This window comes from Panthera uncia, chromosome F1 (genome assembly GCF_023721935.1).
Source record: "Panthera uncia isolate 11264 chromosome F1, Puncia_PCG_1.0, whole genome shotgun sequence".
Classification (NCBI taxonomy): Eukaryota; Metazoa; Chordata; class Mammalia; order Carnivora; family Felidae; genus Panthera; species Panthera uncia.
Window position 1 is genome coordinate 22,485,878 of NC_064813.1, and position 23,414 is coordinate 22,509,291.

The 23,414-nt window shown below is 38.6% G+C and overlaps 1 protein-coding gene across 2 annotated transcripts; it reads left to right on the forward strand.

Moving 5' to 3' along the window:
- The first annotated feature begins 28 nt into the window (after positions 1-28).
- On the forward strand, positions 29-22,299 carry IVNS1ABP (influenza virus NS1A binding protein). 2 transcript variants are annotated; one of them, XM_049634077.1, is made up of 15 exons: positions 29-320; positions 6,922-7,149; positions 8,151-8,279; positions 8,503-8,672; positions 8,803-8,878; positions 10,306-10,479; positions 10,777-10,902; positions 12,223-12,330; positions 16,721-16,850; positions 17,088-17,312; positions 17,781-17,902; positions 17,984-18,110; positions 18,197-18,328; positions 18,454-18,627; positions 20,369-22,299. In XM_049634077.1, exons 3-15 carry the CDS (start codon positions 8,169-8,171, stop codon positions 20,620-20,622), a joined length of 1,929 nt encoding a protein of 642 aa, XP_049490034.1. In that variant the 5' UTR covers positions 29-320; positions 6,922-7,149; positions 8,151-8,168; the 3' UTR covers positions 20,623-22,299. The 2 variants fall into 2 exon arrangements, with proteins under 2 accessions (XP_049490034.1, XP_049490035.1); XM_049634078.1 differs by having other exon boundaries at positions 6,922-8,279.
- Positions 22,300-23,414: the final 1,115 nt, after the last annotated feature.

Genomic DNA, 23,414 nt, shown 5'->3' on the forward strand with positions numbered 1-23,414 from the left:
CGCGAGCGGGCGGCGGCGGCGGCGGCGGCAGCAGCAGTAGTGTCTCCGGGACGCGCGTGGAGGTCGGTCGCTCATATCTGCTCGGCAGTTTCTCCGCCTGCTGCTTTGGCGCGGCAGTGCCAGCGAACGAGTGAGCGAGTCCCCACGAACCCTCGGTGGCCCTGCCCCCTCCTCGCAGCCTCCGCTCCTCTTCCCGCTCGACCGCTCCCCCCCTCCGCGGCCTCGAGGCGCTTTCCGTTGCGCCGATTCCCGCCCGCTTCCTCCTGCTCCCCATCGAAGCACCAGACATGAGTTTTTCCATCTCTTCAGAGATGAACCAGGTAATACGCGCAGGTCCTAGACGGTGGAAGAGGAAGAGGGTGCGACCGGAGTCCTTGCTGAGAGATGGCGCGGGCGGCTGGGGGAGACGGTGCGAGACGCGGAGCGGCGTCCTGGTCCCGGGGGAGGACCCTCCAAGCCGCTGCCGCGGCTTTCTGGGGGCGAGGAGCCGGCGCCGCGCGGGGCCCGCGCTCCTGGAGCTGCCATGGTTGCCGGGTCGCGTCGGCTGCTGAGGCGCGTGCCGGCCGCCTCGGAGAGAGCTGGGGCACAGGAAGTAGGGCGGGAGTTCTTGCTCGAGGGAGCCTCGTGGGCCTGGGTCAGGGCGCCACGGGGCAGGGATGACTACCGGAAGGAGGACGCGGGAATCTCTGTATTCCCGCTGTCAGGAATCGATTCCTAGTGTCTGGGTCTAACCGAGGTCCCGACTTTCCTCCCTGAGACCTCCCAGGACCCGGCGCATGTGGACCGGGAGCCGGTCCAAGGCGGCATCTGTGCCTGGGGCCTGGAGTGGGGTGGCACCACGTCCAAGATCGCCGTGGGCCGCGGGGTCCTTTGTTCCCGCTCCACGTTGCCCGCTTTTCTTGCCAAGCGCGGGGAGAAGAGGGCGGGAGGAGGGAGGGAGCGGCTGCCCTGACGTGTCGGCTCTGAATGACTGCTTGGCTGGCCAATCCCGGCCGGGGGTGTGCGAGCGCTGGGCGCCTTGCCTTCCAGCCTTGGGAGTAGTGGGCGCCCGCCAGGCCGCGCGGGGAGGAAGGCCTGGGGCTGCAGGACACTCCAGTCACTCTGGGGCCGTCGCCACTTTCCTTTTTACCAAAGCAATCGGCGGAGAGGTTTGCTCTTTTTCTGTCGTTATACGCATCTTGCAAAAGGGTGTTTATAAGTTCTTAATGGTAGGAAAGTATCAGGCAATATCAGATTGAGAATGTAAGAAGACTTAGACGCAAATATTTTAGAAATGGATTTACTTTTTTTCCCAATACATAGTAGACAAATCTATTGTTTGAAACATCTGACATTTCAAAACCTATAGCAAGTAGAAATCAGATGCCTGAAGACCTGGTTTCCTAATGTCTGTTGCCAGTGATGGAGGGGATTAGAATACCGTGGTATCAAGCTGTTCTTTGAGGACTTTGTGGTGATCTTCTGTCTAGTAATAAGTAACAGCTCTGGAAGCTTAGTACTATTAACAGTTGAACAAGTACGGCATGGACTAGACTAATCAGAAGCCATATTTTTCTTTTAATAATTCTAGAACTAGCAGTTGATTTAAGGATAGCAAAATACTGGTGAATAGCATTGGGCATAATCCTGCTGTAACTTCTGTCTTAAAGATGCTGAGGAGAGTAGTTGCATTTGCATATCTGGCGATGAGGCGAACACTGACTATTTAGAATTGGATTAACAATAGTATCATTTAATGCCATCTGGCAGGCTACTTCTCAAGTGTCTATAATTTGGTAGCTGGTGGTAAAACCAGACTAAAACCATTGACCTAAAAGAGAACCAGAATGATTTTCCTCTGTTTTTCCAATTAAATCTCTGTAATTAATAGGTAGTAATTTTTTAATTCATCTTAATTTGTAGTTCTGTTTTTCTAACTTTACCCCCCAAAACAGAGGATCCCAGGTTTTGGTTTTAGTTTTATTGTCGTCTTTTTTGCCCCCCCCCCCCCCGCCCCCCTTTTCTTTACTTTTTGTTTTTGTTTTAAAGTAGGCTTCATACCCAGCATGGAGCCCAACACTGGGCTTGAACTCACGACCTTGAGATCAAGACTTGAGCTGAGATCCAGTTGGAGACTGAGCTACCCAGGCACTCCTAAATTAGTGTCTTTTTGGCTACTTTGGAGTGGGGTTTTGTTTTTCTTGCTTGAGATAACAGTTTAGATGGCAATTGATGTCATTTTACAAGTGTGGTTTTTTAATGTAAAATGTTCTCTTATTGAGGAAATGTCTTAATCACTGAATACTAAGATGAAGTACCCCTAAAAATCATTTCATTGACTTTTCAACAATATGATTTTGAACCTCCTTGAAGGATCTCTTAGAGGCTGAAAAGATCCTCCCACCTACTGTGCTAGAGAGTGTGAATGGAGGAATTATGAACAAGGAAGTGATCTCTGGGTTTTTGTTAGAAGCACAGAAAATACATGCTCATCTTCGCTTGCAAGCTTGAATCACCACCTTGTAAATGATTTCTAAACCTATCTGTATTTTTCCACCTATCAGATCAGTATTCTTACACTTTTGGTATCAACCTGGATACCCAACAGGTACCTTAGCATAAAAAGCAAATTCCTCTTATTCTTCCTTCCTAACTTTGAGCATGCAGCAAACTAAAGATAACCGTTAGGTTTTTTGGAATTCTAATTTTGGTACTAATTTTGATAAGGATACCACACATATCCAAGCTAAAATATCCTTACTGCCTTAGGATAAGCAGGGGTATATAATATCTTAATGTCCCTGCTTCCATATTTTACCTGTTCCTCCAGAACATCCCCCACATTTCTGCTAGAATGTTCTTGCTATAATCCTTTTCTATTCTCCAGCATCATTTAACCCTTAGCATTGATCTTTCTTTCTTCCTCTCTATTTACCATATGCATGCTAATAGCTGCAGTTTCTGGAATATGTATGCTGTCATACCCCTTTCCTCTTTTGTTTGAGCTATTTTCACTGCTTGATTTACCTGTCTTTTTTGGTTGGTCTGTGAAGTATTCGGGGCTGAAGAATGGCATTAACTCCATTGGTATTATGAGCATCCCATTCCATATTGTGCCTGCCATATGTTTGGTGCCATAAATGTTTGTGGGATGTATAAGAGTTCAGAACAATGAGGATGGAGTGAGTGAGTGAGTTTGGTGAGTTTTGATATAGATGATGAAACAGTAGTTTCAGAGGTGACACTGGGAATTTGTAACTTCTGGTCTTACAGAGATTTACTTTGTATTATTATAAAGTCTGTCCTTTAAAAATAGAGTTTATTTTGTGAGTGGGCTGCCCTCAAAAGATTGCCTTGAAACTTAAATATTTGTAATTTTCCTTGAGCTTTTAAGGGTGCTTTGGAAGTTTGGTGATAACATTTTATCTTCCACTTACTGAAGGCCCGAAAAGAATTTGGAGGGGAGGCCACATTGTGCCTACCTTTCTTACAACTCTTGGGTAAGACCTGTTGAACTGTATTTCAGTTAAGTTAATCTTTTGGGGTCTGTGGTAACATAACATGTGGGCTTCTGGTGGTTACTAAAGCAGTTTAATTACTCATTTATGAGTCTTCTGTTTCCCTTTTCTTGCACTGGCCATACTAAGGAACTGAAGTGTATTTACCAGAATATATTGTATTTGACCTAGTTTTAATTTTAAAAGTGGATTAATGGAATGTATATTTTAAATACCAAAGAAAAATTTTTTTAATTTTAATTCCAGTATAGTTGTGTTACATTAGTTTCAGGTGTGCAATATAGTGATTCAGTAGATCCATATTTTGCTCAGTGCTATTAAGATAAGTGTACCCTTAATCCGCTTCACTTTTTCACCTGTACCCACCTTCTCTCTGGTAACCATCTGTTTGTTCTCTATAGTTAAGAGTCTATTTTTTGGTTTGTCTCCTTTTTTTTTTTTTTCTTTTGTTCATTTGTTTTTTAAATTCCACATATGAGTGAAATCATGTATTTGTCTTTCTCTGGTGTATTTTGGTTAGCATTATACTCTCTAGATCTGTCCATGTTGTTGCAGATGTTAAGATTTCATTCTTTTTTATGGCTGAGTAATACCCCATTTTGTATGTGTATGTGTTTACGTGTACCCCACATCCTCTTTATCCATTCATCTATCAGTGGACACTTAGGCTGCTTCCGTAGTTTGGCTGTTGTAAATAATGCTGCAATAAACATAGGGGTTCATATATTCCTTTGAATTAGTATTTTCGTATTCTTTAAATACCAAAGAAGATTTTAAGTTTTATTCTTTTATATAACTCTAGGATGGTGGGGCTTTTGTTAGGCTTTTTAAAGAAAAAAAATCTGCTCACATTTTTATTCCACCAGTTACTGAGCTTGAGTTTCATAGACCAAACTGAGATCTTCTGTACATTTTTTAGAATAGTTTGAAACTCAATTTGCCCAATGCTTACTTTAGTGAGAGTGAATGTGAACACTCAAAGACATGGTTTGTAGGCAGGAGTTGATAAGACCTCCTCCAGCTTAGGGGTAGGTGAGAGTAGGGGCCTACAGTATGTGAGGACAGTAATTGAGTAAAATAAGTTTGCTGCATTAACTTAAATGTCACGTGATCTTGGGCTAGCTCTTAAAATCAAATAGGGTTGTATTGATCATTAAAGAGATAAGGATCATACTAAGATCTTGATATACTAGGTCATCAAATACTAAATGTAGAACTCACTCTGTTGCAGAACTAATAATACTGTACAAATGTGTATGCCAAGAGTTGCTCTAGAAGTTCTCCAGTGTTTGCTCCCAATGGACTGAAGTGATTTTAACCATGTCTTGTTTTCCCTCAAAATTTAAGGTAGAACTTCCAAATTATCAAACATAAATAGATGCCATTTTTATTCTTGGTTAGATCAAGACTACTTTACAGATAAACACTGAATAATGAATAAAACTGGTCAGCGTTTAAAATGTTTCTAAATCTCTGTATCACAATGTTTATGGTTTTTCAGAAAGCACATTTTAAATATATTGCCATAATTTGCATGGAAGCTCCCTCTTTCCTCCTCATCCCATTTCCCCTTCTTTTTTTAAAGGCAACTTAGGGAACTGAAGTGAGGCGTTACCAACTATGTCTGTGGATTGGCTACCCAGTATATACCATATATATAAAGATCTTCTTAATTTGAGTTGGGTCTTGGCTGAAAATGTTTGAAGGTTTCCTTAGGATAGTGTGTTTTCTCTGTGTACATGGAATTGTGTGGTAATTGGGAATCATTTATTAGAACTGATTTCTTAAAAGCTGAACAAACTAATGTAGGTGCAACTGTAGAGCAGAGGAAACCAATATTACATAATGGTATGATACAGTTTCATTGCAGGGGTAAGCATTGACAACAATCCCAACCTGAGTCAGAATTACTCAGGTTTCTTTGAAATAGAACCTAAGTTATGGAGAAACCAGTTAGGACATATGGGTCAGACCCATTACAGATTGTGCATGTGTTGAACTTAACACGACAGTTTGTTCACTTAGAGTTGGACCAGCCTTCAGTGGATTCTGGGTTAAGTGATTACTCATTCACCCAAATACAATTGTTAGATTTAGAATTCTGTGTATGATTGATGCATAAGGAAAATCCAGGTAATTTTAAGATGTCCGTTTTAAAAAGTATGCATGCCTTTCAAATAATTTACTTAGTTCTAGTTTCCTGAATTAGACAGTGGTGACATAGCAGTTCAGGTGATTAAAAAATAAGAACCATCTGAATTTGACACTTGTAGTTGATGACTTGAAAATGAGGTAGGAGAACTGAATATGATTACTTTGCAGATTTGGTTTGGACCAGAACTATTCTTTTTTTTTTTTTTTTTTTCAACGTTTTTTATTTATTTTTGGGACAGAGAGAGACAGAGCATGAACGGGGGAGGGGCAGAGAGAGAGGGAGACACAGAATCGGAAACAGGCTCCAGGCTCCGAGCCATCAGCCCAGAGCCTGACGCGGGGCTCGAACTCATGGACCGCGAGATCGTGACCTGGCTGAAGTCGGACGCTTAACCGACTGCGCCACCCAGGCGCCCCTGGACCAGAACTATTCTAGTGGGAGTTTATTACTGTAAACGAGAAAAAGGGCCAAATAGAGAACAGATATCAGTATTTTCCCTTTTGTTTATTTAGTTCACTTCAACAAAGTGCTCATCTTTATATTTATAATGTTTCTAGGCTAGTTTTGGTAGTGGGGAGATGGGATGGATACAAAGATGAGCAAGACAGAGGCTCTGCCTGCCAGGACCTTAAATCAAGGAAGATAAGGAAGTCCACAGAAGCCAAAACCAGAGCAGATCAGCTGGAAGATCACACAAGAGAAGGTTTAGTATGTGGAAGATAGGGAGAAACTTCTCTCCACTGGGGGGATTGGGAAGGGCTCTATGGAGGTAAGATTTTATCTAGCAGAGGTTGGGTTAAGGGTATTCCAAGAACAGAACAACTTGAACAAAGGTACAGAGACTGGGAAGAGCAGACCACATTTTGGGAAATAGTATATCTGGTTTGACTGGAGCATTGTATACACGTCTGGGGAATGATGCCCATAGGTTGCTTGCTGGCTGGTAAAAATGGACAGGAATCTAATAGTAAAGAATATTAGGTTTAACCAATATTTATATTTGTTCTCTAATCTTGTGCTTACATATCTCACTTAATTGATACACGTTGTTAGCTTCTGTCTTCCAGGGAAGGGTGTTTTGTTTTTTGATCACCTGAATAGTTGCAGGTTAAGTGAAAAATGTTTAGGTATAATTGCATTTGTCTTGGTTATTTTCTGTGTTAGAGCCATGTACATTTCTTTCAGATAAGGACTTTGTATGATACAATCCACTTAGATCAGTGACAGTCTTTGATCATTCTGAGTATCTAAAATTTGTCATTATTGCAGATTATGATGCATGATTATCACAGAAGAAATTCATGTCTATAGCTTTTAAGGACTTGATTACATCATTTCAAGCCTGATAGTTTTGGAATCACCATTAGAGCTTAAGACACCTCTGCCTTCACTTCAACCACCCGTCTTCATACCTTGAGGAAGTGCTGAGTTTTAACACTCCTTTGTCCTTGGATTATTTAAGACATCTCAGAAATACATTTCTCACCAGTTCAGTAGGTAAGTGAATATTCATGCCCAATGAAACATTAAGACACATTGTTTTTCAGAAGACTATGCCAGTACACTAATAGCCTTTTCATAATTTTTTTTTTTTATAAATTTTTTTTTTTCAACGTTTTTTTATTTATTTTTGGGACAGAGAGAGACAGAGCATGAACGGGGGAGGGGCAGAGAGAGAGGGAGACACAGAATCGGAAACAGGCTCCAGGCTCCGAGCCATCAGCCCAGAGCCTGACGCGGGGCTCGAACTCACGGACCGTGAGATCGTGACCTGGCTGAAGTCGGACGCTTAACCGACTGCGCCACCCAGGCGCCCCTCATAATTTTTTTAAAGGGGAAGTCAGTGATCATTTGTAGAAAAAAAAAAAATTCTATTTTTTTCTTTTTGTAAACTTTTGAATTTAAATCAGGGCAAACGAAAATCTATTACTGCTTTTTAATGATGGCTTTGTATAGGCATTAGTTCACAAGGTGAAATGGACATTTTTTAAAAGAACATTAAGTGTCTAGCATGTATTCCTAGGAGATAAGTGATTTGGAATATCTGAAACTTGCAAAGGGGACAGATTTAAGTTTGCCTTATTTATCCATTTCTCTCATTTGGGAGTAAAGGAATGACAGCACCCCAAATCAAGGAAACCTGGAAGTGATGACCACATTACATCCTTCCAGGCTTCTTAAATTGCTCATTGTATGGGTTTGGGCAGGGTGGGCTTACATTTCTTTCCCTTCCCAATGAATGTTCAGGGAAACCTGGGCAAAAGTGTTGAGCTAGTCACTGCTGTATGAATCCTTAAAAAGACTGAGGACCAAAATATAGCTGTACAAAGACTTGGACATTCAGTGCCAGTGTTTTCAGCAGTGTTTTTGTGTAATAAAATTTTTGTGTTGTTGATAGGATGGAATTTGAAAATAAAGATACTGTATTACTCTTTAAGGTATAATTATAAAAATCATTGTTCACTAGTAAAATAACTTGGCTTTTTTGTGCTCTTTAGCCAAATTTGTAAGGAAAAATGATTCCCAATGGATATTTAATGTTTGAAGACGAAAACTTTATTGAGTCTTCTGTTGCCAAATTAAATGCCCTGAGGAAAAGTGGCCAGTTCTGTGATGTTCGACTTCAGGTATTTAAAACTTAATTTGGAAACCTACAAAATTAATATTTTATTTCTAAAAGCAGTACGTTCTTGGATACGCTTATTTTCTTTTTCATGGTAGGCATTTGATGAAATAACTTGAAAAAACAATGATTTACCTATAAATATTAGATAAAGGACCTGATGTGGTAATTAGCTAGAGAAATAAATAGTCCACAGTACTTCTAATTGTAATTCCTTACAATTTCAGGTCTGTGGCCATGAGATGTTAGCACACAGAGCAGTTCTGGCTTGCTGCAGTCCCTACTTATTTGAAATCTTTAATAGTGATAGTGATCCTCATGGAATTTCTCATGTTAAATTTGATGATCTCAATCCAGAAGCTGTTGAAGTCTTACTGAATTATGCCTACACTGCTCAGTAAGTACTTTATAAAGTGTATAATTAGGGGATGTCACCAGGAAATTCCAAGCCTTGATTTATTTGGATTAAGTAGAATCTGTGTTTTAAGGCCTTGGTATCCAAGTGATAAAGAACTTTTCTTTAACAGGTTGAAAGCCGATAAGGAATTAGTGAAAGATGTTTATTCTGCAGCAAAAAAGCTGAAGATGGACCGAGTAAAGCAGGTAGAGTACCAGAAGTAACATATAAGGAGGGCTGTTACTAGCAAGTCTGCTTTTACATAGTTAAGATGCATAATTTGTCATAAGACATTTGTTAGTCTCAAGAACTTGAAAGTGGCCCCTCTTCCCCCTAGACAACTGAATGTGATTTTAACCAGTTAGCTGTAGTAATGTAGCAAGGTCATAACTTCCTCTTAGATAATTTGAACTAAACTCTTGCTTTTCCAGTAGTCTTCACTAGCTGGGTGGCTGTGTTGGTCACTGGTAGCAGGGTTTACAATATTCTTGGGGCGCCTGGGTGGCTCATTTAAGCATCAGACTTGATTTTAGCTCAGGTCATGATCTCGCGGTGAGATCAGACCCCCTGTCATGCTCCACCCCGTCATGCTCCGCACTGGGCTTGGAGCCTGCTTGGAATTCTCTCTCTCTCTTTCTCTTTCTCTCTCTCTCTCTCTCTCTCTCTCTCTCTTTCTCTTTCTTTCTTTCTCTCTCTCTCCCCCTCTCTCCTCCTCCTCCTCCCACCCTCCTTCCCTCCCCGCCCCCCCTTCTCTCTCAAAAAAATAAACATGTAAAATATTCTTGTTTTTCTCAAGAATTAATCACACAACTTACATTCTCAGCTCACTGTTCTACACTTGGAAGTTCCTCTGTAAAAGTACTCCTTCTAGAATGTAACACCATTGAAAACTGCCTAATAATTCATAGGATAAAAAGCATTTAATTCTCTAATTTGGGGGTCAGTAAACTGCAAAGCCTCAGGCCAACTGCTTGTTATAAAGTTTTATTGGAACACAGCTTTTATTTACATAGGGTCTCTGGCTGCTTCCACCTGCAGTGACAGAGTTTAGTAGTTGTGACAAAGACATTATGGCCCAAAAGCCTAAGCCCTGTAAGAGGAAGTTTCCTGGCCCCTTTTGTAATGTCACTCCTTTGCTTAAAATCCTTCTGTGGTTTATAGCACATACCCCTCAAGTTAGCATTGCACATTTTCCCTAATGTAGTTGCTGTGTTTCCAAAATTGTTTTCCTACTTGTCTTTTGCTCCAGCCAAACTAAATTGGTCCCAGCTTCTTCCCTACTTCTATCTGCATTGAACATCATCTCTTGTGTAGATCCCAGTTCAGATACGGTCTTCATGATAAAGTCTTATCTAATTATTCTAATTGGAAATACTTATCTGCACATTGCATATGCGTTAATATGGCATTTCAGTTTGTTGCATCTTTCCGTAAACAACTTAGACATTTGTACGGCATTCTTTGATGTTTATTGTTTGCATACATCTATTCTTCCCAGAGTTAACGTTGTTCTGTTAAGGCAGTGGTGTTTGATTCATCTTTGTATCTTCACAGAATGCTTACATATTGAGTATTAAATATTCATTAAATAAAATATATGTAAGTGTTGTCACTTGTGTATTTCTTTTCCCAGGTTTGTGGTGATTATTTGCTATCTAGAATGGATGTTACCAGCTGCATCTCTTACCGAAATTTTGCAAGTTGTATGGGAGACACCCGTTTGTTGAATAAAGTTGATGCCTATATTCAGGAGCATCTGTTACAAATTTCAGAAGAGGAAGAGTTTCTTAAACTTCCACGGCTAAAGGTAAGGGGTAAAATCTATAAAGATATATATGTATGTATACACTACTTACAGTTGCTGAATCTTTGTCCATGTTTCAAGCATGGTTGTGAGAAAGTACATTGAAATGATACTGTTATTTTTTAGCAGTGTAACAGTTTGCTGCCTACTGGTTTGTTTTTAGAGTTTTCTTACAAATGAGAATAAATGTATGGGATGAGATTGGGCATCTGTGACCATTTTATTAGGAAATTGCACATTAAGCTGAGAATTAAGAGACTCAACACTGATCTAAGTGTCATTGTTTTTTCCTAACTCTAGTTGGAGGTAATGCTTGAAGATAATGTTTGCTTGCCCAGCAATGGCAAATTGTATACAAAGGTAATCAACTGGGTGCAGCGTAGCATCTGGGAGAATGGAGACAGTCTGGAAGAGCTGATGGAAGAGGTTAGTTTTAAAGTAAATGGGATGCAACAATTCTTAAAAATTATTTTGCTATAACAATGAAGGATTCCCTTTCACTTTTATTTTATAACCATGACCCTAAAGAATTTAAATTTTGCTATAGGTACCCCTAAGCTGAGAAACAGGGGGGGTGTCCAGGTGAGCTGAATGAACTGTTCAGTTTGGTCTTCTGCTTTTCTTTTTTATTTCTTTGCTTATTATGTGCTGTTAACTTCCTTTAAAGTAGCATGTAATTTGCTTTAGAAATGGGAGGTGGTACTGAAATTTTCTGTAGATTCTTAATTTTTCTTCACAGGTTTTTGCTTTAAATTTGATAAGTAGGTAAAAGCTTCTAATGGTTGTTCCTCCCCATTGATTTATCTCCCCATAGGTTTATTAACAAAACTAGGATACCCAAGACTGAAGAAACAAGAAGAAACCTCAAGTGTATTGACACGTAAAGAAGCAGCAGTCCTGCCCCAGTTCTCCTAAGAAAAATCCGCTGTGGGCAGAGAACGATGATGATTTAATGGTGTTTACTCCTTTACAGGATTCTTATCTTTAAAGCTTTGTGTTTTTTCAATGGTGTTGTTCATACGTACAGTCATTCACTTAACTTTTGAAAAATACCACAAGACAAACTTGATGGAGAAATGGTGGGAGTTAAACACATGCAGATGGAGCAGTGGAGTGACTTTGAATTTGTCATTCCACGAAAGGCTTTCCAGATCTGTTAGGTCTTGAAACATACTGTTAGCATTATCTTCTAAAAAGGCTAACAGGTGATTTTTACATTTTACATCATTTCCCACTTGAAGATCAGGTGCATTGACCATGTGTTTGCATCTGCTGAGGGAGGTGTCTCTACAGCTTGTTTTGAGTTTTGCATTTGCTTTTTATCTGTTTTTCTTGACATTGCCTACAGGACAAATATGTTAATGCAATCAGAGCACTTCAAAGGTGTAAACCATAGTCCATATTTTACTGTAAATATGTATATGCTTTAAGAGCCCATATATTGTATTAGTGCCTTTTTTTTTTAATGCTATATAATAGAAGCTATGGAAAAATGAAGATTTCTTTCAAGCCAATCAAGCCAAGGACTCTTCGGCCAGTGTTAGAAGATTCTGTATTTTATTTTTGTTTTTAAAATTTTTACAACCATGACATGTATTTTCTTTACTTCGGGATCCTGCCAGAGCAAGATGTCAAGAAGTTCAAGAAGCACACTGGAGGTTACCTTGAGGCGTTTGTGTGATCTGCATACTAGTGGAGTAGCCATGGAGACGGTAGCCACATGGGTGTTCTGTTGCTGTTTTGCAGGTTCAAACCTTGTACTACTCAGCTGATCACAAGCTGCTTGATGGGAACCTACTAGATGGACAGGCTGAGGTGTTTGGCAGTGATGATGACCACATTCAGTTTGTGCAGGTACACATTGCACATCTGAGGTAACCTCAGGTTAAAATGTGATTAGAGCATTTTCTAGTAGACTGAAATTTTCCTTTAAGAAAGGAAAGTGGAAGAATTTCATTGGTATATCCGAACAGAAACATTTTCAGGACAAAACAAGCATATCTTTCTTAGATTTACTACTGTTTCTCCACATAAAAAAAAATTCAGCAAATTAGGAAACCACATTTAGATTTTTTCTCAATGAAATAGGATTTACAGGTAGTAAGAAAACAAGGCCAATAAGATGAAGCAATGTAGAAATTGGTTTTTTTTTTTTTGTTAGATTACAAAAAATTGTTTGCAACAGGGAATGGGTGTTGTTAGACCCAATTTAAAAAAAAAAAAAATGTCAGGCATAAAGATTTTTTAGTTTCTAGACAAAAATTTAGAGAAAAGGACACACATCATAAGTGTCAAATAGTGAACTCACTAGTTTAAACACTACTTGAGTCCAGAAGAGATTTCTGTGGCCCGGGAAGCCTTCCCTTGCCTCTTCCCAGTCATGTCCTTACACAGCCCTAAAGGAAACCATTATTCTAACTTCGGAAACAATAGCTTAGTTTGCCTTTGAAATGTATATAAATGGTCATACAGTATGCATTCTTTTTGTTTGACCTTTAGCTTCAACGTTGTATTTGTGAGGAATAAACTATAAAGTAGGCAGAGTTAACCCAGTTTTAAGGGGTGTTTTCTTTACCAGTTAGAAGGTAAATGAGACTCAGAAGTGACCTGAATGGCAGTTGTCAGGTATTCTGTGGTAGTAGTGGCCAAGTATTTTTATGTTTTACAAAAAGTGTTTGGGTTTAAATTAGTTGAGAACTTTGTCCATAGTTTGCATTTTGAACATTTAGGATATTTTCCCTCATACTCTAAAGATACTTTGTTTTGTTTTGTTTTGTTTTTTGTTACTTTTTCAGTAAGCAGCCGTTGAGTAAAATGGCAGACCATGATGTTAGGACACAGAAATATGTAAGAGACAGTTTCTGGTTGCAGAACCATCTATAGCAGTAGATGAAAACCGTACAGTCTTCTAAGAGGGATCTACAAAAGGCATAAAGGGGAGGGGATAGAGGAGCCAAGAGGAGAGAAACTAAAGAATTTACAGAAGAGGCAACATTTGAACAGTCTTAGGATTTAGAAGAGCTTGCAAAGCAGATAAGAGTGTGTCAGATAGGAAAAAATACCCGTGCGAGGTCACAAGATTGGGAAAGTAGGTAAATGCCACTGGGTTAGGGCTTAATACTTTATCCTACAGGTGGTGGGGAATTTTCAAAGAATTGTAGACAAGGAAGTAGAGTGACATGAACAGATCTATTTCCTTTTTTTTTTTAAATGTTCATTTTAAGAGAGAGAGAATCTCAAGTAGGCTCTGTGCTGTGAGCACAGAGCCCCACACAGGGCCTGACGTCATGACCAAGAGATCATGACCTAAGCCAAAGTCAAGAGTTGGATGCTTAACTGACTGAGCCACCCAGGGGCCCCTGAACAGATATATTTCACAACTTTAATAATAGTGAAAAACTGAGCAGTAGTCCCAACAGTAGGGGCATTGGTTAAATACTGTATTTCTGTACAGCAAAGATCTGTACATTAATCATTTTAGACCCGTGGTTAACTATCAGGTGGCAGTCTCTGGGTCATGGGACTCCAGCTGATCTGTGGTTTGTTTCGTTTTGTTTTTCTTTACTAAATGATTGCATTAAGCCCTTCTATTTTTCTGGCCAAGTACAGAGGGTAGACCAATTGTGAGACCAATTTATAGATTACTACAAGCAGTAGTTTAGTTAAAAAAAATGAGGGCTTGATCCAGGAGCATGAAGGAGGAAAAGTGGACTCTAAGCATTTATAGTTTCAAAGGTTGAGTGAGTCCTTAGTGATTGTTTAGAATAAGAAAATTAAGGAAAAGGAAGAATTTGAGAAAGCAGGATTCTGATGTGACCCATTAGAAGGTGGTTCCCTGGATAAAGATCATGAATAAAATGAGGGGACACATTAGGCTTGAGAAATAGGAAAAGAGGTTGAGGAGCCATTAGGAAGGAGAAGATTAGAATCAACTTGTGTTAGAAAGCTAGCTAACATAAGCAGAGAAAGTTTGAACAGAGGAAGACTAAATTGTGTCAGATCATTCTTTTGGAGGTCATGTAAAATATGGTTATGGGTATCTCTTCACTGGTTTTGGGAGGGCACTTGGTAACCTTTAGTGGGTATAAGTTCCAAAGAGTGTAAAGTTAAGAATATCTTAGCTTGAGAAGTAAGAGTGGTTGAAAAAGAAATAGCCACCGGAGATTACCCCCTGGGGAGCCAGAGGCAAAGAAAGTGGGGCCGGTGGGTAGCGTGTGGGAGGAGTTAATACAGGAAAGTGAAGATAAGGGAGAGGAAGGGATTGTATTTGAAAATGTTCCAGAAGGACTATAAAGGCGTTAACCAGCACCTCTGTATGACTTGTTAGTTATAAAACACTAGGAGTCTTCATTGTTAATCATGCTTTCCTCTTTCACATTGATTTTTTTCAATTATAATCCATACGTTAGAACAGTTTTCTTACTATAATAAAAGCTCTTAATGCCAGCAAAAAATGAGCAGACATATATCCAATTCAGTTCCTCTGAAAAGTATTTTTCAGGACAAAAGTGGCAGTTACAAGAAACACTTAAAAGTATATTTCTTCAGGACCACCATATAGGTATCATAGAGTGCTTTTCTAGACAAACCATATCAGACAAAAATAAAAAATAGAAATAAGACAATACTGAAAGAACCAAACATTCACAAAAGTAGTATAGGAACACTCAGAGGGAGAAATAGGCAAAGCTACAAATTTTCAAATGATTGTAAAAGAATTACATTGTGTACTTGTATAGGAGTTCCTTTGATGGCATCATCAATTTGTGATACTTTGGATCCCTTCTTCCCACAGGTTGGGATGGGGTTTTATGTACCTTGGAGTTTCTAGTAGCAGAGGACAAAAATCTGTCATAGTATAAAAAGAGTGGCTTTATACTCAGAATTTCTATTCTTTTAGTTGTATTGCCTTAGGCAATACATATCTTTTCTGAGTATTGTTATCTATAAAATGGATTAGCAGCATTGCCCTTACTCCATTAAAAGAGATGAGGTGAATAAAATGCCTAATTATACCTAGGTATATGATAAATGTCAAAATAGAATTGAATGGTAACCATTAATTCTCTGCCTTTTCTCAAAATAGCCAACATATGCTATAACCATGCTTGTTGACTGGCCCACACCAAACTTCTGATAAGTTTTTTCACAGCTTTAAGTAGCTACCAAATTTTTTTCCTCTAAGTTGTTAACATAGCTTTGTGCTTCCATAAGAAACAAATTTCTACTATAAATCTTAGCTACCCATGTGGCTCTGGCCCTGGGGATCCAAAGAAGTGGATCGGCACACTTGGGTGTCAGGTACTGAAGTGGGGGTGGTACCTGTTCATTTGGTAGGTCCTCTGAGGATGTCTCTGACTCTTCTAATTCCATATGATCATATACTTTAAAAGTGTCAAGGACTAATAACATAAGAAAACCATCAAAGGGAACTCCTACACAAGAACACAATGTAATTCTTTTGTAATCATTTGAAAATTTGTAGCTTTGCCTATTTCTCCCTCTTAGTGTTCCTATACTACTTTTGTGAACGTTTGGTTCTTTTAGTATTATTGTTTTATTTCTGATTACCATATTTTGTCTTTTGATATGGTTTGTCTAGAAAAGCACTCTATAATACCTATATGGTGGTCCTGAAGAAATATGCTTTTAAGTGTTTCTTGTAACTGCCACTTTTGTCCTGAGAAATACTTTTCAGAGGGACCGAACTGGATATGTCTGTTCACTTTTTGCTGGCATTGTATGAAGGATATCCGTACATATGATTTAATTAGGTTTGATAGTTTCTTGGAGACAGTGGGCTAAATGTAATCTTTCAGATAATTCATACCATTTTAAATTAATAATCTCTTTTGAAAGATGATTCTATACTTCATATAAAGAGTATGTGAACTTTGAGCTTATGTAGATTAAAGTGTTTTTTTTTTCTCTCTTTTTTTTTTTTTTCCATTGAGGTATTCTCATACTTGATCTACAACTTGCTTTTTAATTGCTTAAATTGAGCTTTTCCTGACCAGGCTCCTTGTGTAGGTGTAGTTGTTTCATTATAAGTGGAGATGGAAGTATGCTAGTAATTTGTGTCAACTGGAAAGTGTTGGTTTGTGTTAAATTTAGGGTTCTTTAAATGTCATACATAAGTGAAGGATTCTAGGTGTTTTTTCAGTGTTGTGGAATAGCTCAGGAACAGAGGTACACCAGGTATGGTCTTTGGCTAGGTTTCTGTAGCTACCTTTTGATTTTGCAGAAAAAGCCACCACGTGAGAATGGCCATAAGCCGATAAGTAGCAGTTCCACTGGATGTCTCTCTTCTCCAAATGCTACAGTACAAAGCCCTAAGCATGAGTGGAAAATCGTTGCTTCGGAAAAGACTTCAAGTAAGTGTATTACACTCATCAGATTGTCTTTGACTTACTTATTTTTAAAGAAGAGTGTTGAGTGGAACCATTTAATAACTTTGAAGTTGACTATTTGTGGGAAAAACTCAGAAGCCATTAGATTTGGAAAACAGTAGCAGATCGTTCCAGTCTGGGATCCGGAATCCAAGTCAGGATCACACAGCAAACAAAAGTAGTAATAATTGCATCTTAAACATAGAACTCTTATGCTTACAGATAACACTTACTTGTGCCTGGCTGTGCTGGATGGTATATTCTGTGTAATTTTCCTTCACGGGCGAAACAGCCCACAGAGCTCACCAACAAGTACTCCAAAACTAATTAAAAGTTTAAGCTTTGAGATGCAACCAGATGAGCTGATAGAGAAGCCCATGTCTCCCATGCAGTATGCGCGGTCTGGTCTGGGGACAGCAGAGATGAATGGCAAGCTCATAGCAGCAGGTAAGAACAGAAGGATGAGTGTTTTCTTACTGGAAAATTTCAACTGGCTAAGCCCCTGCATGGACATTTGTGCTTGCTTTGATGTGAACTTTGGAAAGGGAGGGTTTAATATGCCTTCTTCCTTGGCATTCTACTTTACCACATTCTAAAAAGACCAAGAAATACAAAAGTAAATACTATTGTATTGCCTATCCTTTAAGTAAATGTCTGTTTCTAATTCTTAAAAAACTATAAAGTCGTTAAATTGTTCCATCCTAATTTTCAAGCCAAGACTAAGCAATTTACTCATACTGATAATGTTGTTCGGCTGTTAGAAGCCCTGAGTTAAAACATCACCTAATGGGACCTTAATAGGTTTGTGGATAAAAATTCTTTTTCTCTTTGTGCAGATTACCTAAATCATTCTAGACAAGAAACCCTCATCTGGTTTGAGATCTTAAACATGAATCTTGATGGTTCTTTTACCAGGTGGCTATAACAGAGAGGAATGTCTTCGAACAGTTGAATGCTATGATCCACGTACAGATCACTGGTCCTTTCTTGCTCCCATGAGAACACCGAGAGCTCGATTTCAGATGGCTGTACTCATGGTAAGGAAGAAGCAATCCATGTTTAGCTGTTTCTCATAACTTCAGAATGGCAGAAATTCTGATCTTGTACTTTTGACTTAGGGCCAGCTCTATGTGGTAGGTGGATCGAATGGCCATTCAGATGACCTGAGTTGTGGAGAGATGTATGATCCAAACATAGATGACTGGATTCCTGTTCCAGAATTGAGAACTAACCGTTGTAACGCAGGTAAAATTACTTTCCTTCTGAGATAATCAGTATTTAAATATGGTAATTAAATTATCAATATATAACCTTATTTTATACTCATATAGGAGTATGCGCTCTGAATGGGAAATTATACATTGTTGGTGGCTCTGATCCATATGGTCAAAAAGGACTGAAAAACTGTGATGTATTTGATCCTATAACAAAGTCATGGACAAGCTGTGCTCCTCTTAACATTCGTGAGTTGATTTGGGTTTTTTCCCCTCAAGTTTTTTTGTTTTTTTACCTCAAAATCAATTACGTGTAGTATGCGCACTTAAAGTTTTGGGAGATAAAGTAATTTTGGTTTGACTCAATTTTATAGGTAGACACCAGTCTGCAGTCTGTGAGCTTGGGGGTTTTTTGTACATAATTGGAGGTGCAGAGTCTTGGAATTGTCTGAACACAGTAGAACGTTACAATCCTGAAAATAACACCTGGACCTTAATTGCACCCATGAACGTGGCAAGGCGAGGAGCTGGTGTAGCTGTTCTTGATGGTGAGTGTTGAGATTTGGAAAGGTGAAGCATAGGGAGTGGCAAGAGTTTGTTCTAATATTCCCAGAGAATGTCCGTGATAACTAAACACTTGTATAATAAGAAGTCAGAGCAGACATTTTTTCTGATGCAGTGGGCATTGGTGGTTTGTCTTTTAGAAGTCATTTCTAATCAGACTCGGTACTTGAAGTACTAATATAAATATATTAACACACTAGTCTTTTGATGGGTTCACTGAAGTTCTCTAAGTCCACAAACCATATGCAAAATGTATCATCTTAGAGTTCCAGTTTGTTCCTTTAGAGCAAGAATTTAATGGATTTGACTTGCAAAGCAAAATAAGTGCAAATCACCTAGATTCTAGTCTCTTCTGTCTACTCCATACCTAATTGGAAGGAAAACTTAAGGCTTTTTTTTTAAACAGATCTTTCCAAAGTTAGTTTGATATGGATGCAGCTTTCTTTTCACATTCATTGTATTGATTTACATGTTTAATTATATAATTATCATAATGAGTTTAATTAGCATTGTCTTGGGAACAAAGTGCAATCTTAGTTAAGCTTATGGCTCACCTGCTGAACGTATAGATGTGTAGACATGCCGGCAAGTAGCCCGCAGCCCACACTGAGCCTTGTCAATTCTTCTGTAAATATGTGGTTGTAGATAGATTTTGGACAATCAAATGAGAAAATAATGAAGTTTTTATTTTTTAATGTTTGTTGTATTTTAGAGAGAGAGAGAGAGAGACAGACAGTGTGAGCAGGGGAGGGGCAGAGAGAGGGGGGGAAGCTCCAGACTCTGAGCTGTCAGCACAGAGCCCGATGCGGGGCTCGAACTCACGAACCGTGACCTCATGACCTGAGCTGAAGTCGGATGCTTAACCACCTGAGCCACCCAGGGGCCCCAAGAGGATGGAAGTTTTTAAACCTATACAGTATTGGGGCGCCCGGGTGGCTCAGTCGGTTAAGCATCCGACTTCAGCTCAGGTCATGATCTCACGGTTCATGAGTTCGAGCTCCTTGTCGGGCTCTGTGCTGACAGCTCAGAGCCTGGAGCCTGCTTCAGATTCTGTGTCTCCTTCTCTTTCTGCCCCGACCCCACTCATGCGCTCTCTCTCAAAGCTAAATAAATGTTTTTAAAAAAAAAATTTTAAAGCTACACAGTATTTAAATGCTGACATTTTATGTGTCTGAAAATAATTAACTGCTCTGCATATTTGAAAATAATTAACTGCTCTGCATATATATTTGAAAATGTAATAACTCTTGGTCTGTTTCCAAGAAGCTTTTGTACTAAAATAATTTTATAGAATTGGAAAGCTCAAGAAAATGTTCAGTATCTGAAAACTGCTTTTCTATAACTTTTTTTTGAATCTTAATTCTGAGGCACTGGACTAGTATAGAATCTCCAGTGCACAGAACTACTCTGGCTTGCTGCGTACTAGCTGCTTCTTTAGGCAAGTTGTCCAACTTCTTTGCGCCTCATTTCATCTGTGAAATGGCAGCAGTAGCAGTTACCACAAACAATTGTGAGAATTGTGCTTCAGTTAGAGGCTGCCCCTCTCTTTGTAAATTGCCTGAGTTCCATCTATGAATGGGTTTACTTGCCGTGTTAGGAAGGCATTTAACAAAGACTTTTGGTAGAATGAGCAGGTATTTCTACTAAGAACCACCAATTTTAGCAAAAAACAGACTTAGGAGTTTTTTTCCTTCTCTAGATTTACCTTGTTTCATTCTCTTTTAGGAAAATTGTTTGTAGGTGGTGGCTTTGATGGTTCTCATGCCATCAGTTGTGTGGAGATGTATGACCCAACTAGAAATGAATGGAAGATGATGGGAAACATGACTTCACCAAGGAGCAACGCTGGAATTACAACTGTAGGGAACACCATTTATGCAGTGGGAGGCTTTGATGGCAATGAATTTCTGAATACGGTGGAAGTCTATAACTTTGAGTCAAATGAGTGGAGCCCCTATACAAAGATTTTCCAGTTTTAACAAACTAACAGGCTTAGTGATGTAATTGTGTTTAGTAGAGGTACACTTGTGAATAAGGAGGGTGGGTGGGTATAGATGTTGCTAACAGCAACACAAAGCTTTTGCATATTGCATATTATTAAACATGCTGTACATACTTTTTGTGTTTATTGGGAAAGGAATGCAAAGATGAAGGTCTGTTTTGTGTATTTTTAGGACTACTTTGGTTATTTTACTTTTTGGAAGTTGATATTGTAAAAGAATAAACCAAGACTTGATCGGGCATGTCATTTCAAGAAGTCCCCTCTCCTCCACATTTGTTTTGCCAATTTGCACATTAATGACTCTTCCCTCAAACATGTATTATGGGGCAAGAGGGTAAGGTTTAAGATCGAGGCAGTTGGGTTTTTTAAGGGCCCTTTTTCAATAACTGGAACACTATACAAAAGAGACTTATTTAACTAGATGACAATGACTATTTTTGTTTTTATTAAAAGAAAGCTGACATGCCTACCAAGATTTAATCTTTTATGATTGCCTTTTTATAACTTTTTATATTCTCAGCACAGTGCTTTACATATTGAAGATGTGGCAGATTCAAATTACTGAAGCAGACTGGCGGTCTTAAAGGATGCAGGGTGAGGGGTTTCTGTTGTACACCCAGAATGCAAACTTAAAAGCTTTTGCCTCAGTTACTGGTTTGTTTTTTTTTTTTTTGTTTGTTTGTTTGTTTTTGGTTTTTAGGGTTTTTCTTTTTTTTGAGAATACAGTACTGATGTTTATTTGAATGGAGTTGCTGAACAGTAACATAGCTGTGATTTTTATTTGAAACACTGATTTCACATACTTTGACTTCTTGAGGGTATATTTTCTATAGCAAGACATTTAATATATAAGAACGGTGAAGTACTTTATTTTCTAAATAATTCCTGTCTTTATTTATCATTAACAAAACAATCCTAAATAGCAGCCCTCGATTGTGGAAGAAAATTAAACTGTATTGGGTTTAAGAATTCAGCATTTATCAGAACTATGTTTTTGTTCAGTTTTTCTATTCACATGGATAAATACTGGTTGGGGTGACTTTATCGAATGTGTAGTGCTACACATATAACTGATGGTGCCAAAATTAGCACATCCTAATGCTTGCTGCCGATGCAAACATATTAAAGGTACTTTGCAGGAAATCCTTGCACCATGGAATTAATATCCAGATGTTGTTTGTGTACTCATTCATTTACTAAAAGTCTTGGGGACAGGTTTTTTTGTTTGTTTTCCCAGTAATGATGAGCTTAAAGTATTTGTGGGAAAATAGTTACCTGACATGTCTGAAATAAGAGCTGATGGTAAGATTTTTTTTTTCTGAAAGAAGATGAAGAAGCACACAGGAATCTAATGAGCCAACTAGGACAAGATTACCAGTGGCTGACTTGGGTTAGGAAGAAAATTGTTCCCACTGGTACTCTGACACCGTATTTCTCTCGTTTATTCTACAAAGAACCATCGTGAAAGTTAACCTGGTAGCATTGTATTGCTGACTGTATTTGTTGCTGGTTTGGTTCTAGACTAAAACTAGGTTGGCAGATTTGAATTTGCCTCACAGGGTGACTATTTTTTTAAATGGATCTGCATATGTTTTATTTAGTTCAAGGAAATAAAATTTTAGTTGAGGATTCAGCAGTAAAATCCTTGAAATTACTTCTCAGTTCCTAAGTAACCTGCTAATTCCTAAGTGGCATTAAGCAAATATGTGTCAATATTTTGGGTTAGAGTTTTCCAGTATTCTGTTATTAATGCCAAACAGGTAGTTTGGTGGTGAAAAGTATGTTTTTCAAGTATGTTTTGAATATAAAAAGCTCCCATAAAGGGAAAAAAACAGTGCTCAATCACAAGTTGTTTATATTTATCTGCATCTAAAAGGTACCTCTTTTCTTGAGGGAAGGAGAAAATGTGGATAGCCTCAACATAAAGTTTTTACCACTAGTATGGGTTTTGGAGTAGTTTAGAAATACCATTGGTAATAATTACCCTTGAGGTCAGTTCTAATACCACATAAAACATACTAGATTCCTAAAACAGCAAAATTTTTAAATGACCTGCTTTAATTCACAATAGTTGGTTATACTCAGGTATGACTTTTATGTGACTTTCAAGGTAGGGTTTTGATTTTTGGCTTCTAGTTCTAGTCACATATACTTATCCATTCAACATGTTTTAGAATTCCTTACAGTTTGGGGGGAAATCTGGATCTGGGATTGCGATGCAGTTCTAGAATCCTTGTCTAGTATTCTGGGTGTGCACTCTGTGATTTCTCCAGATCGTACAAGTCTTAAACTTGAAGTAGGTAACAGAAAGAGTCCCTGAAGGAGATTTCTGCAACTCCAGAGTTGCCTTTGGAAGAGTATGAGATCACAGAGGATTTTGTCTCTATAATATTAGTCATTTATTTGTATCCCACTTGGTTCCAAAAAAGGATTTGTTGAGTCTTTCGTAGAGTGATGCATAAGATACACAGTAAATTAACTAGGTGAAAATAAAGAAAAACAAGGAGACACCAGTGTATGAATCTTTATATTTAATAAGGCCACAACACAAATTTGGTCCTGTAAACAAGAGACGTGTTAAATAAGTTAAACTGTACATGAGAAAGGAAGATGGCAACAATATTGGCAACAACATGGATGGATCTTGAGCCCATTATGCTGAGCAACATAAGTCAAAGATGAGTACTAGATGAATACCACTTATATGTGGAATCTAAAAAAGTTAAAGATGTAAAAAAAAAAAAAAAAAAAAAAAAAAAAAAAAAAAAA

Coding starts and splice junctions, on each gene's coding strand:
- IVNS1ABP (XM_049634078.1), top strand. CDS start 8,169: ATGATTCCCAATGGATATTTAATGTTTGAAGACGAAAACTTTATTGAG. Junction 8,280..8,502: donor TCTGTGATGTTCGACTTCAG/GTATTTAAAACT, acceptor TTACAATTTCAG/GTCTGTGGCCATGAGATGTT. Junction 18,329..18,453: donor CTGTGCTCCTCTTAACATTC/GTGAGTTGATTT, acceptor TCAATTTTATAG/GTAGACACCAGTCTGCAGTC.